This window comes from Geotrypetes seraphini, chromosome 19 (genome assembly GCF_902459505.1).
Source record: "Geotrypetes seraphini chromosome 19, aGeoSer1.1, whole genome shotgun sequence".
NCBI lineage: Eukaryota > Metazoa > Chordata > Amphibia > Gymnophiona > Dermophiidae > Geotrypetes > Geotrypetes seraphini.
The window spans coordinates 12299892-12314048 of NC_047102.1; the positions used below are offsets into that span (position 1 = coordinate 12299892).

General features: G+C 45.5%; 1 protein-coding gene across 3 annotated transcripts in view; it reads left to right on the top strand.

Moving 5' to 3' along the window:
- The window catches only part of CREB3L1 (cAMP responsive element binding protein 3 like 1), a 91381-nt gene that overhangs the window by 60332 nt on the left and 16892 nt on the right, over positions 1 to 14157 (top strand). Inside the window, exons 2-5 of one of the 3 annotated variants that reach the window (XM_033928854.1) lie at positions 8606 to 8813; positions 11727 to 11893; positions 12964 to 13042; positions 13702 to 13856. In XM_033928854.1, coding sequence (XP_033784745.1) covers positions 8606 to 8813; positions 11727 to 11893; positions 12964 to 13042; positions 13702 to 13856 — 609 coding nt within the window. Of the gene's footprint in view, positions 1 to 8605; positions 8814 to 11726; positions 11894 to 12963; positions 13043 to 13698; positions 13857 to 14157 lie in introns of all 3 variants that reach the window. The other 2 variants (XM_033928852.1, XM_033928855.1) reach the window with 2 other exon arrangements.

A 14157-nucleotide genomic window follows, 5' to 3' on the forward strand; every position in this document is an offset into this window, starting at 1 on the left:
TCACAATGGCTTCATTATCCTTGACTCCCATAAGAATCAGAGTATGAATGGCCACAACCACTGACCCGCAAGCTTTGCTTTGAAGAATGCTGGTGTAGAAGGACCGAGGTTGAAATAGACACTAGAAAATGACAAGGGATTATTTCCCGCGGTTATCCGCGGGGACGGGAACGGTGATGAATTTTGTCACCATGTCATTCTCTAATAGAAAACAAGGGATCAACAACTAGAGTATAAAAGGATAGGTAGGACCTGCTATGGTATATGCAAGTGGTATGTGTGACTAGCAGATTAGTTGCTTCTTCCAGTATTGTTTATTGAAAGCTTCTACATCGTTTCTAATGACTGGAGCGTCAATTCGAACGGCTTACGTGAGCTTCTGTAATGGTGTTACAATACACGGTAATGTGACAGATGATACTCACTGATGGTTTTAGTATATAGTTTATACACACTATCTTTCCCTGTGTATACACTAGGGTATGCTATATTCACATTATCTTTCCCTATATATAAACTAGTGAATATAATATTCACCCTATATATAATACATTCATCTATGCATTTATACCATAGTGCGTTCTGCCTTCATATATGCACACCTCATACTTGCATTGTGCACTATGCTTATTTTAAATCCTTCTTATGTACTCGCGTGGTGCCCGTATCGTGTACTTTGTTCATCCTCAGTTCGCACATCTCCTGGCTATTCTCATTCTCTGTACTTTATCCATCATTTCCTTCGTGCTCTGGGCATATTTACTGTGATTCATCCTTTCGCGTTCCTAGTGAGAACAGCCAGTTAATTCCTCTGTGTTGCAACTGCCGCTGTCTGTGGCATTATTAGTTAAAGTAGTCTGTGTAAAGGAAGGTCGTCATCCTTTTCTTGAGCTTTCTGGTGTCCTTTTCTAGTTTTAGCTCCTTTGGAAGGGAGTTCCACCATGCTGGGGCCATCATGGTGAACATTCTTCTCCTGACGCTTTTGTTTTTCCAGTAGGTATTCTTGGCTCGAGCGCAGGTGTATGGTTATGTAGTCTGGCTGCTAGATATTGTGGGTGAAGAGCCAAACCTTTACCTCCTTCCGGAAGCAGAGATGGTTGCACATTAAGCGAAGCCTTTCAGGGAGTGAATTCCAGAGTGTAGCGGACTCAGGAGAAGGCTTGTTGGCAGGTGTCACATCACATGACTTCCTTTGGAGAGGGTGCAGTTAGGGATATCCTTGGAAGGACCTTAGAAAACTTAGGTGTGTAGTAAGACATCCTGTTTTTCATATACTTTGGCCTATTTCCATTAAAGGGCTTGAAGATCAGAAAAAGAGTTGTAAACTTAGCTCTGTATTGTACTAGTAGCCAGCAGAGCTTTTGCGGAAATGCTGCGAGGTGATCATGCTGTGGCATTCTGAATCAGCTGGAGCTGGTGCAGACCCTTTCTGGTCACAGCAGTGTTCAGTACTAGGGTTACCAGACTTTCCAAAACCCGGCAGTTTGTCTGGGTTTTGGAAAGCCCTGACAAGCTCCGGCCGCATCTGGAGGGCCTCTGAGCATGCGCGGATGACATCACATGCTCCAGGCCCTCCAGAGCTTGTCGGGGAAGAAGAGAGGTTTGTGGGAGCGGAGCTGGAGGCTGAACTGGGAGGGGCCAGGTTAGAACCGGGCAGAGCTGGACGTGGAACAGGGCAGGGCCATATGGCTGGGGTTTTGCGGCCTGAAATATGGTAACCCTATTCAGTACATTACAGAAATCCAGTCTTGATGTTATGGTGTGAACCGCTGTAAACAAGACTTGCTTTCTTAATGTATGGAGAGAATCGGTGTGGCTGTTGTAGGCAATGGCGGCAGCTCCTGAAAGTTTTTTGGATTTGGAAATCAGCATAAGTGTTAATAGTAGCTGTATCTCTTGGTAACCTAAGGAAAATGGCATAAACATTCAACAAACTACTCAAAATATACCCCAAATGGAACAACCCGGGGTCTTTCGGGACACTGCAAGGCCACACTCTAAAAAATTCCCAATAAACTCAACAACCAAGACACGCATAAAAAGTGGAGAAAAAGTCTCACTTAAGCTTCATATGGCAAAAAAAACTCCACATATGTGTCTTAGATATAACACAATAGCTGTGGTGAAAAACTGAGATGCAGTAGCAGCCCCCCAAAAAACACCCTGCAAACGCACCCCAAAAGAATCAACAAATCGATGTGCGGAAAAAATTCTTGCCTAGCAGAAACAGTCATAAGCATTGCAACTTGAGCTAGGAAGGTAGAAAAAAAACGACTTGGCTACAACTGAAGTCCCAATTGCGTCCAATCGCGCTTGTTCCCAAGCCTGCACCCTTGCGCGGACTTCAGGGCCAGTCAGCCCACCCGACGGGGAAATCTCCGTTTCGCTCTCGCTGTGTCAGGGGTGTAAACTTCCAACCTCCAAGGCAACACGACCCTCCAAGCAAGGGTTCATAGCTCCCTAAAGGGATCTTGATGTCAGGTGCATGACTGCCTGTGTTGGGGGCCCATATTTTAGCCTGTTCTTGGACGGATGAAAGTCAGGGCTGTAGGTCAGTTGGCTTGAGGTAGGTATTAAAGTTTCAAGTTTCAAGTTTATTGACTTTTTAATATACCGACCATCACAAAGTATCTGGCCGGTTTACAATAAGATTTATAAAAGTTTAGATATAAAATGTAGTGAGTGAACATTTAAAACATAATTTGACTAACATGAACGTGTGGATAAGAGGGAGAGGGAGGGGGAAAGTTACATATTTTAGAGAAGAAAGGGAGAAGTAGGGATGGGAAAAAAACAATTTGGGTAGGATCGCTTTTTTAAAGCGGTTGGATATATGAATTGGATTCGGAAGAGTTTATGAATAAAGTAGATGGGGAGAAGAGGGAAGAGGAAGAAAAAAAAAAAATAAAAAAAAAATAAAAATAAAAATAAAAATAAAATTAAATAAGAAAAATAAAAATAAAAAATAAAACTAAGACAGAGAGAATGCATCCTGAAATAGAAATGTCTTCAAATGTAAACAAAATGTGTGGTCATTTCAATCTTCGTGTAAGGTTCTATGTTAAGATTCACTACCCAGGAAAAGGATCTAAGAGTCATTGTTGAGGATACGTTGAAACCCTCGGCTCAATGTGCGGCGGCAGCGAAGAAAGCAAACAGAATGTTAGGCATTATCAGGAAAGGAAAACAAAGATGAAAATGTTATAATGCTCTTGTATCGGTCTATGCTATGGCCGCACCTCGAATACTGTGTGCGATTCTGGTTGCCGTATCTCAAAACAGATAGAGCGGAATTAGAAAAGGTTCAGAGAAGGGCGACAAAGATGATTGAAGGGATGGGACGTCTTCCCTAAGAGGAAAGGCTAAAGCGGCTAGGGCTCTTCAGCTTGGAGAAGAGACGGCTCAGGGGTGATGTGATAGCGGTCTATAAAATACTGAGCGGAATGGAAAGAATTGATGTGAATCGCTTGTTCACTCTTTCCAAAAATACTAGGACCAGGGGGCATGTGATGAAGCTACTAAGTAGTAGATTTAAAACAGACCGGAGAAAATATTTCTTCACACAATGTGTAATTAAACTCTGGAATTCATTGCCAGAAAATGTGGTGAAATCAGTTAGCTTAGGGGGGGTTTAAAAAAAGGTTTGGATAAATTCCTAAAAGGGAAGTCCATAGGCCATTATTGAGGTGGCTTGGGAAAATCCACTACCTATTCTTAGGATCTAGCTACGTACTTGGGACCTGGGTTGGCCACTGTTTAAAACACTGTTGGAAACACCTTCGGTCTGTCCCAGTACAGCAGTTCTTATGTGAGCCAAGTATAGGACAATCAAGCCATTGTGACACCACTGCTGAGGTTGTCTCTTAGGCATTGGTGGAATGAGGCCTTATGACATCACAATCTCAGCTCTGGAATGTTGCTACTCTTTGGGTTTCTGCCAGGTACCTGGGACCTGGGTTGACCACTGTTGGAAGCAGGATACTGGGCTTGATGGACCTTCTGTCTGTCCCAGTACAGCAATTCTTATGTTCTTATGCCCTACTTCCATGATGGTGATGAGGTGCTGTCAAACAGTGTGGACTGTTGAGCGTATGACCTTGGAGCAACAGTCCCTTAACAGATGTTTTTGGACCGGTCTCTTCTTTGAACTGCATAATTGATTCACTGCATTGTGCACAAGCCTCAGTCGTCAGTGCCTCTTACCCCCTTCTGACATCGCCATATCTGCTGCTGACTGGAAGACACGCACTGGGCATATTCCAACCACGGTGTCAACTCAGCTTAAGGGCCAGAAGCTAAAACCAAACCATGGGCTCATACTTCAGTCTCCAAACCACTACATTTAAATATACTCAGAAGCAATTATGAATTCCTGCTCAGTGGTGAAACAAACGTGGATTAAAAATCCACTTTTAGATTAATGGGGAAATAGCAATGAATGCTCTGCAAGAGGAGGCCAGGGAGCGGCGGGTGAAGGTAGGGCATTGATAATATATGTCTGCACTGGATTCTCCTGCTGTGGTATATATTTCTTTATTTAGATTTACATCTCGTCGTCCTCGTCCCAGAACGGGTTAACACTTTCCATTCACAGTGTTACAACATAGGGGTTACATACAGTGTGCTGCAATATATTTTCATATAGGATTAATTACTGATGCTGGTGAGGGGCTGAGGGAGGTTTTTACAGCTTTTCTAAAGTTAAGAAGTCCTTGAAGGGCTCTGATATGAGGAGGTTTGTAAGAAATGGGAATAGGACCATTTCCAGGATGTCTGGAGTTGGAGGGAGTGTCCTGATGGGGTATGTAGGTGTATTTTATCTTGGAAGCGTAGCGTTCTCTTTGGGGTTTAGAGAAGAAGTTTGTCTGAGAAGTATTTGGGTGTCATGCTATAGAGCAGTGGTCTCAAACTTGTAGCCCGGGGGCCACATGCGGCCCGCCAGATACTATTTTGAGGCCCTCGGTATGTTTATCATAATCACAAAAGTAAAATAAAACATTTTCTTGATCCTATGTCTCTTTAGCGATAAACTACAATATTATTATTAAGACTTAGCCAAAAGGAAATATTTATAAACCAGAAAGAGTTTTACCTCATGCAAAATTGTCATTTCTTTAATAAGACATTAACTATTTTGTTTTTTCTGCGGCCCTCCAAGGACCTCCAAATCCAAAATGTGGCCCTGCAAACGGTTTGAGTTTGAGACCACTGCTGTAGAGGGATTCATATGCCAACACTAGGCCTTTGAAAATGCAGCATTTGGTTACGGGCAAGCCAGTGGAGGCCGATATCAGTGCTGGAAAGACTGGGTCATGGGCTTGTAGGTTTTTCAGTAGCCTTATTGCTGCGTTTTCATGCTCCGAATACCTTTCTAGAACTGTAAGCATGTTTTTGTCCTTGATTATTTGATTTTTAGAGTACCACCGTGAAGTATTTCTAGAGTGCTATGCTCTGTACAGCCCTGTCAGAGCTGTACAGACTCACGAAGGAGCCTAGTCCCTGCTCGAAATAGTTTACAATCTAAACAGACAAGACAGGGGGTAGAATACAGTTAAGAGAAATGGTTAATCTGCTGACTAGGTTAGTGGGGAGTCGGGTATGGATTGAAGGCTATATCAAAAAGGTGGGTTTTCAGTCTACTTTTAAATAAGGGAAAGGAAGAGGGTGTGACAGACAAAGGTAGTTTATTCCAGGCATAGGGGGCAGCTAGATGAAAGGAACAAAGTCTAGAATTGGCAGTGGAAGAGAAGGGTACAGATATAAAAGCAGCTTATCAGAAGAACAGAGTTCTCTGGAGGCGTATAAGGGGAGATAAGAGAGAAGAGATACCGAGGATCTGCGGTATGAACATATTTGTAGGTTAGTAATAGGCGTTTGAACTATATGCAGAGGCGGGTAGGGAGCCAGTGAAGTGATTTGAGGAGAGGGGTAAGGTGAGTGCAGCGAGGTTCACGGTAGATAAGCCGTGCAGCGAGGTTCACGGTAGATAAGCCGTGCAGCTGAGTTTTGCACCGATTGCAAAGGGGAGAGGTGGTTCAGCGGGAGTGTGTGGTGCAGTGGCTGGAGCTAGAGTCTCAGCACCCTGAGGTTGTGGGTTGAAATCCCACACTGCTCTCTGTGACCCTGGGAACACTTAATCCCCAATGCCCCAGGTACACCAGAGAGATTGTGAGCACGCCGGGACAGGCAGGGATAAACTTGAGTACCTGAATGTAAACCACTTAGGCTTGTTCTTCTCCCTAACTGTTCTCTTTCTTTCTATCAAATGTAGTTCCAATTCCTTCTTCCCTTTCGTTCCTGTTCTCGAAATTGTCTTTTCCCTCGGTTTGTTTTTATTATGTTGCATTTTAATTGGCATATTTTTATGGCATTTTTGTGCACCGCCCAGAAGGCTCGAGTGGGCGATATAATAAATTTTAAATAAACTTGAAACTTGTAAATAGATAAGAGAGCGTGCGGATAAGGGCCCGGGTAATCTGCTCAGAGAGGAAGGAGCGAATTTTGGCGAAAGGCTTTAGCAGTCTGTTGGATGCGCATAAAAAAAATGAGAGGCCGGCGTCAAAGACGACGCCAAGGTTGCGAGCGGAGGAGACTGGAATGATAATTATTTACAGAATCGGAGAGCGGAGGGAGAGGAATGGAGGGATTAGGAGGAAAGAGGAGCAGCTCAGTCTTGGACATGTTTAGTTTCAGATGGCGGCGAAACCTACGGGCAACAATGTCAGCCAACCAGGCTGAGACTTTTTCTTGGGCTTTTAGGTGAAATTTTGGATGTGGAGAGGTAGATCTGGGAGTCATTAGCATATAGAAACATAGAAAATGATGGCGGAAAAGGGCTATAGCCCATCAAGTCTGCCCACTCTATTAACCCTCCCTAACTACCCTCCTAGAGATCACACTCAGGCGGTGATACCTTTACACTGCCCTCGTAGAGATCCGACGTGGGCATCCCACTTAGTCTTGAAATCAGGCACGCTGTTGGCCATGATCACCTGCTCTGGGAGCTTGTTCCAGTGGTCAACCACTCTCTCAGTGAAGAAGTACTTCCTGGTGTCGCCATGAAATTTCCCGCCCCTGAGTTTCAGCGGATGCCCTCTTGTGGCCGAGGGTCCTTTAAGAAAGAAAATATCATCTTCCACCTCGACACGACCAGTGATATACTTAAATGTCTCGATCATGTCTCCCCTCTCCCTGCGTTCTTCGAGAGAGTATAGCCGCTGATACTGGAAACCATGGGAGGAGATCAGGGCACCGAGAGAAGAGCAGTTGTGCTTTTTTTTTCTGGACAAGAGGTTAATTCGATTTTGGGTGGGTCAAATCCATAGTGTCTGAGCTATTATGTGTGTGGGTGTGTATGTGTGTGTCAGTGCAAACTTCAGCTGTTATGAGTCTGATTATTGGAACCTGAATTCATATAAAACAAGGAGGCAGAATTAGACCCTTGGAGACCACTTAGAGGGGCAGAAGAGGTGGTCTCTAATGAAAATAACAGAAAGCCACGAGATCGCCTTCAGATGACGATCAGCCGTCTAATTTGCTTATGTTGAGCACTGTGGCGTTGTAAACCTTTTCACTTGCACACCCTGAGGACTAGATTCTTAAAACTTTGTGGTAAAATCCGATGGGCCGCTGTTGCAGTGCCCATGTCTTCCCACTGCCAAGCAACACCTCCAACATCCCTCCCTGGCAGCGGAAGAGATGCCCATGTCTTTTAGTTTTGAGAATCTGGCCCTGAGTGTGTAATTCTGGAAATGTAAGGTGGGGGAGAGGTGGGGTTTGTACAAATTTATGGCGATTTGCTCTTCTTTTATATTTGAAAGAACAGCGCTGAATGTGTAGATTGACTAATGTCTACGCCAGCGCTAACTACCACTAAACTGGTGACCATGCCTGCCTAAGCTAAATGGATAACTTTCCAGGATATTTCCACTATTCGGTTAATTTGTAGGTCCAGCCCCACCATAGCCCTAACCTGGCTTGTAACTATACAGATCGTATTGAGCCATGTCTTATGCTAGCCATATAATTATTGAAATTCTGTGGATGAGGATGCATTTTGTGGCCTGAAAAGGATATATATTAATAAATGTCTTTCTTTTTTGTCCCTCTGCCTTCCTTTTTATCTTGTTTCTCTTTTCGCTCGCACTCCTCTTTTCTGTTTTGGCTTTTCTTCTGTCTCTTCCTTGCTCGTGTTTTCTCTTTCTTCTTTGCTGTTTTTGTTCCTTTTCCGCTGACTTGCTTATTCTCTTCCTTTTCTACTTTCATTTGTCCTCTCTTTTCCTTGCTCTTTCTGTTCTTCACTTTTCTTGTGTTCTGTTCCCTCTTCTTTCACTTTCACTTTCCCTTGGTTGTTGCCTTGCTCTTTCTGTTCCTCTCTTTCTTTCACTTCTATCTCTGCCTTGCTCATTTTACTGTTCCTCTCTCACCCATTTCTGTCTTTCCCTTTATATTTCTTTTGTCTATCCTGTCTCACTTTTTCTCTCTCTTTCTCGTCACGTTTCCTCTTTTTATATTCCTGTCTTTCTCTTTTCCACTGTCACTGCCTTGAATATTCTCTTTCGGTTCCTTTCTCTACCTCCCTTCCTCCTTCTGCTTTCTACACCAGCATTTCTCAGAGAATTTGGATGACTTCTCCAATGAGCTCTTCAGTAGTTTCTTCGATGACCCACTGCTGGCGGAGAAGAACCCTCTGTTGGACATGGACCTCGACCCTCCAACCCCCGGTATCCAGGCTGAGCATAGCTATTCTCTCAGCGGGGACTCAGCCCCCCAGAGTCCTGTCACACTGGTGAAAACAGAGGAGAATGGAAATGGTTAGTTAGAGGATTCACCTGCAAACCCTATGTATCCAGTAAGGAGGCTAGTCTATAACCTAGGTGCTACGATTTACGCACATATTTCACATTTACATGCTTATAAGCCAGCTATTTTGCAGATGCCTGCTTAACTTACATAGTGTGTAGTTGCAAGGGGAGTGTACACAGAGGTAGAACATGGGCGGGACAAAAGCGGGGTTTCCACTTTCATGAGTAATTTACAGAATACTACATAAGAACATAAGAGCTGCCCTACTGGGTCACACTAAAGGTTCCTCTAGCCTAGGCTACCAGATGTTTGGATTTCCCCGGACGGCTTATGTCCGGGTTATAAAAAGCTTCTGATGTCAGGAAGGCATCTGCGAATGCGCAGATGCAATGCGGTGATGTCATATGCACATGTGCAACGTCATCGCTTTGCATCCGCGCATGCGCGGTTCCTGTCCCGATGCATGAACAGGTTAAGGGGGTGGAACTAGGAGGGCATGGGGGGTGTGGCCATGGGTCCGGATTTTCCTTCAGGAAAATCTGGTAACCCTAATCTAGTCTATGTTCATCAATGGCCAATCTAGGACACAAGTACCTAAAAGAATACCAAAGAACAGCAAGGTTCCAGAATTCCAAGGAATAGCAGGATTCCAGAACCCCAAAGAGTAGCAAGATTCCAGAGCCCCAAGGAACAACAGGATTCCAGAATCACAAAGAGTAGCAAGATTCCAGAACCCCAAGGAACATCAGGATTCCGGAACCCCAAAGAGTAGCAAGATTCCAGAACCCCAAAATAGCAGGATTCAAGAGCCCCAAGGAACAGCAGGATTCCAGAACCCCAAGATTCCAGAACCCCAAAATAGCAGGATTCCAGAGCCCCAAGGAACAGCAGGATTCCAGAACCCCAAAGAGTAGCAAGATTCCAGAGCCCCAAGGAATAGCAGGATACCAGAACCCCAAAGAGTAGCAAGATTCCAGAGCCCCAAGGAACAGCAGGATTCTAGAACCCCAAAGAGTAGCAAGATTCCAGAGCATCAAGGAACAACAGGATTCCAGAACCCCAAAGGAGTAGCAAGATTCCAGAACCCCAAAATAGCAGGATTCCAGAACCCCAAAGAGTAGCAGGATTCCAGAGCTCCAAGGAATAGCAGGATTCCAGAACCCCAAAGAGTGGCAAGATTCTAGAGCCCCAAGGAACAGCAGGATTCCAGAACCCCAAAATAGCAGAATTCCAGAACCCCACAGAACAGCAGAATTCCAGAACCCCAAAGAGTAGCAAGATTCTAGAACCCCAAAATAGCAGGATTGCAGAACCCCAAGGAACATCAGGATTCTAGAACCCCAAAGAGTACCAAGATTCCATTACACTTAACCCCATGCACATCCCTATTACACCTAAGTGTTTGCACTTAAACCAGCTCAATGGCTGGCATAAATGTTATGTGTTAGTACCCAGTCATAGTAGTATTCTATAAAGGCCGATAGGTACCTACATTCTTTTATAGAATAGGCTCCTACCACATTCCCTCCTGATGCCTAATTCCAGGCACCTGGTTATAGAACAGCCTCCTTTGGGATCTTGCTCAGCTCTTCTCGCACCTCAGGCTGTTATTGAGGACCAGGGGAAGTATGTTTTCATGGCTAAAGTGACCAACTTTTGGAAAACGAACGCTGAGATTTAAAAAAAATAAGTGAGTTTTGGGGAGGCAGGTGAAGCTCCAGAAACAATGAGCGAGCTGTACCTTTCACTATTTACGATTACTCATTGTCCCAACTAGTTCCAGAGATGATCAAATACATTGAGGAGAAAGTTCTAAACTAGAAATTTGAAAGATGCTTTTCAAGAAGACCCAAAACTGTGAGATAAATGGGGCATGGTTTTATTTACTCGAACAAGGGACTTTTGACCTCTTGGACATTGGGCTCAGATCTTCATTGGCTAGAAGTGAAGAGACCATTTCGTTCCAGAGGCATATAGAATGAGACATTTTGGTATCTCTCAGTGGCGTAGTAAGGGGGGGCAGGGAGGCGGTCTGCCCCGGGCACCGTCTCGCCCCCGCTCCTCTCCTTGCCATGTGCCCCTTGCCTTCCCTCATTCCTTTTTTACTTGCCTGGCACGAGGTCGCTGCCCATATTGGCGGTCTCTCTGATGTCACTTCCGTGATGTCAGAGAGCGAGCTGACGCCGACATGGGCACGCCGCTCATGCCAGAGAAGTTAAAAAGGTGTGGGGAAAGGGAAGGCGGCACGCGAATGATAGGGGGCGGGGAGGGGCCGCTCACCCTTACAACGCCACTGGTCTCTCTCTCTTTCTCCAGTGCTGAAAGGACTGAGGTGTGCTAGCAAAGCTGTGTGCATGTGTCAGGACAGAGATAATTAGACATGCCGTGGCTCAGGATTGAGGAGAAAACAAGAGAACTGACCCAATGATCTCCACAGACAATTCTAAGAAGAAACCAAAAACAATGTGGAGAAATGATGTTCCTGAGATGGACTTTATTCATCTTAAAAGAATATTAAACTGGATAAAAATGGCAGTCGGAAATAAACTGATCCGTAAAAGCTGTGTGCAGGACATGGGCTCCTCTCCTGCGCCCAGCTTTTACGGATCAGTTTATTTCCGACTGGCATTTTTACCCACGTATCTTTACCATAGGACTTCATAGGAACCCCTGAAGAAAACATTCTGTCAAAACACGGACCGTGTTGGGTCCAGGGTCCAAAGCTTTTCAGCGGGCTGCGTCCTAGAGTTTTTTTATGTGGTTGGCCAAGTTGTAACATTAATAAAGTCCATCTCGGGAACATCATTTCTCCACATTGTTTCTGGCAGGGTCAGAAAGAGTGATGGATCGCAAAGGAGGAGGAGGAGCCATGAGCCGTATGTTGGTTGCGCTTGAACTGAACTTGACTTTCTGCCTTGTAGACCTGGAGAGCAGCGTGTGGGCCTTGGAGCACGAACTCTGCTCCATCCTGGTGAAAAGGGAACAAAATTCAGTTTTGGAAGAGCCCGCAGTCCAGCGGCCGGTCAGCACCCCTGCGCCAATGCCGGCCTTCAGCCCCCTGCGCCAGCTGCCACCTCCGGAGGAAAAGGTAAGGCTGCAGGGTGAAAATCCTTCACCCTTCCTGTTAAAATAAATCTCCATAAGAGCCTCTGTGGATGACGCGTCTGGGTCTGTGAGCTGCGTTCGTGTACGTCTGAAAATATGAATGTAGGAAGGCACTTATTGGGGGTGGGAGTGGGGGAGAAGAGCTAGAGGGACTGCTCAGATAAGCACATGATCATACGTGAGAGGATAAAATTTTGCTTGGTTGAGATGATGTATCTTAAGTGTACCCACTTCCAATGGCATAGTAAGGGGTGGTGGTGGTCTGCATCTTCCTAAGGGAGCAGACCCTTCCTCCTTCCCCACCCCCCGCTCCTCTCCTTGTTGCGTGTTTGGCACCCCTTGTCTTTCCCCCGTACCTTTTTTTCTTCCCCAGCGAAGGTTGCTGCCCGCGTCAGCATCGGCGCTCTTTTTGATGTCACTTCCGGGACCCGCATCTAGAAAGTGACGTCAAAGGGCTAGCCAACACCGATGTGGGCACGCTGTTCATGCCGGAGAAGTTAAAAAGGTACGGGGAAAGGGAAGGGTGGGGGAGGAAGAGGGGGGGAGGGGTTCCATGCCCCTGAGCCCCGCTCACCCTCGCTACACCACTGCCCACCTCCGGCCTTTGGTTCCTGTCCCCCCTCCTTCACCCTTCCCTAGTTCCACCACCCTTTCAAGCCCAGATCCACTCACAGAACCAAACGCACTAACGTCTGTATAAGCAGTTGTACGCACATTCTGGTTTTTTTAGAACCCGCAAAATCAACTGGGATTCTTTGCGGATAACAAAGAGACAAACCCCTCAGTCTAGGGAAATTAAAGCCATGCAAATTTCATTCTACAAGGCAGAGCCAGGGGAAGCAGAAGGGAAAGACATGATTGAGCGCAGAGGGAGGCGAAAGGAGTTTTGGCGGTTAAGGTATGAATGATGACCGTAGCTACACGTGCGATGGTTACGGATGACGGACGGTCACTAGTGAAGTCTTAGGAGCTGGGGGCGGAGAGTCTTCTCAGTAGAAACAAGAGAGGGAAAAGAAAAGGCAAGACATGCTGATTCTTTGTAACTATTCACAGGCTTCGGTAGAGATGACTCCAGTGCCAGTGATCAAAGTCGAGCCCAGTGAGGTGAACCAATTCCTAAATGTACCGGCAGGTAAGAGGGTGCAGGGTAGTTCCTGAAATCTGTGTACAATTATCTTATAAACAGAAAGCTGCTCCCTGGAATTCTGTGCCTTTATCTCCGTTCAGGAAAATCATTGACGACCTTCAAGATACAATTAACGGCCTATTTTTTCTCCTTGGCCTTTCTTCTCTGAATTTACCTTTTTCAAAAGCTGCATTCTTGCTTTTCTCCTATCAGTGTGGGCAGAACTCATTTTTGGTTTCCTCTCCCCAGTCTTTTTGTTTGTATTGTAACCGCGATTCCCTTCTTTCCTCATGTTTTCAATTGTATTTTATGTTTTGCTTAATTTTTTGTTCCCCGCCCTAATTTTATACTGTTTATTTTAAATTTTTATTGTAAACCGCTTAGATTGACCTTTGGTTTTATATTTGCAGTATATTAAATAAATTGAACTTGGGTAAAGCAGTGTGATAAGTCTCTTCTCCTTCCCTGTTCTTCTTCCCAGGAGCTGCTGCTGTCTTCCTCACGCCTCTCTCTCTTCCTCTTGCGTCTATGCCTGCTTGCTTGGCTGCTCTCTTCTCTCCTTTTATTCTCTCCCCTTCCTCCTGGGGTCACTGTTCCCTCTTTCTCCCTTTTCGTGGCCAGTCCAGCCTTCCTGTAGTTGACAGTTCTTGGTTTTCTCCCAGAAGACCTGGTACAGATGCCTCTGACGCCTCCCAGCAGCCACGGCAGCGATAGCGATGGATCCCAAAGTCCACGGTCATTGCCTCCCTCAAGTCCAGCCCGGCCCGTGGCTCGTTCCTCCACAGCTATCTCCTGCTCGCCTCTCCTTACGGCACCTCACGTAAGTTGCAGAGAGGAAGTGGGAATGCTTGCTTTTGAGTCCAAGAGTATTGCAGAAGGAGTGAAGATAGTTCAAAATTTAATACTACAACCATTTTTAACTAACGCTCGTAGTGCCAACCTTCACCATCTCTTTGCCACACTCGACTCTCTGCTCAAAGTAACCCTACCTCCTATCCCCTCCTCACTCCCCCTCCCCCACCCCCCGGATGACGGTAGAGTTCTTCCATGACGAGGTTCACCAGATTCACCTTTGATTCGCAACATCATTTCATTGGCTCCTCATTCATTTCCGAATACAG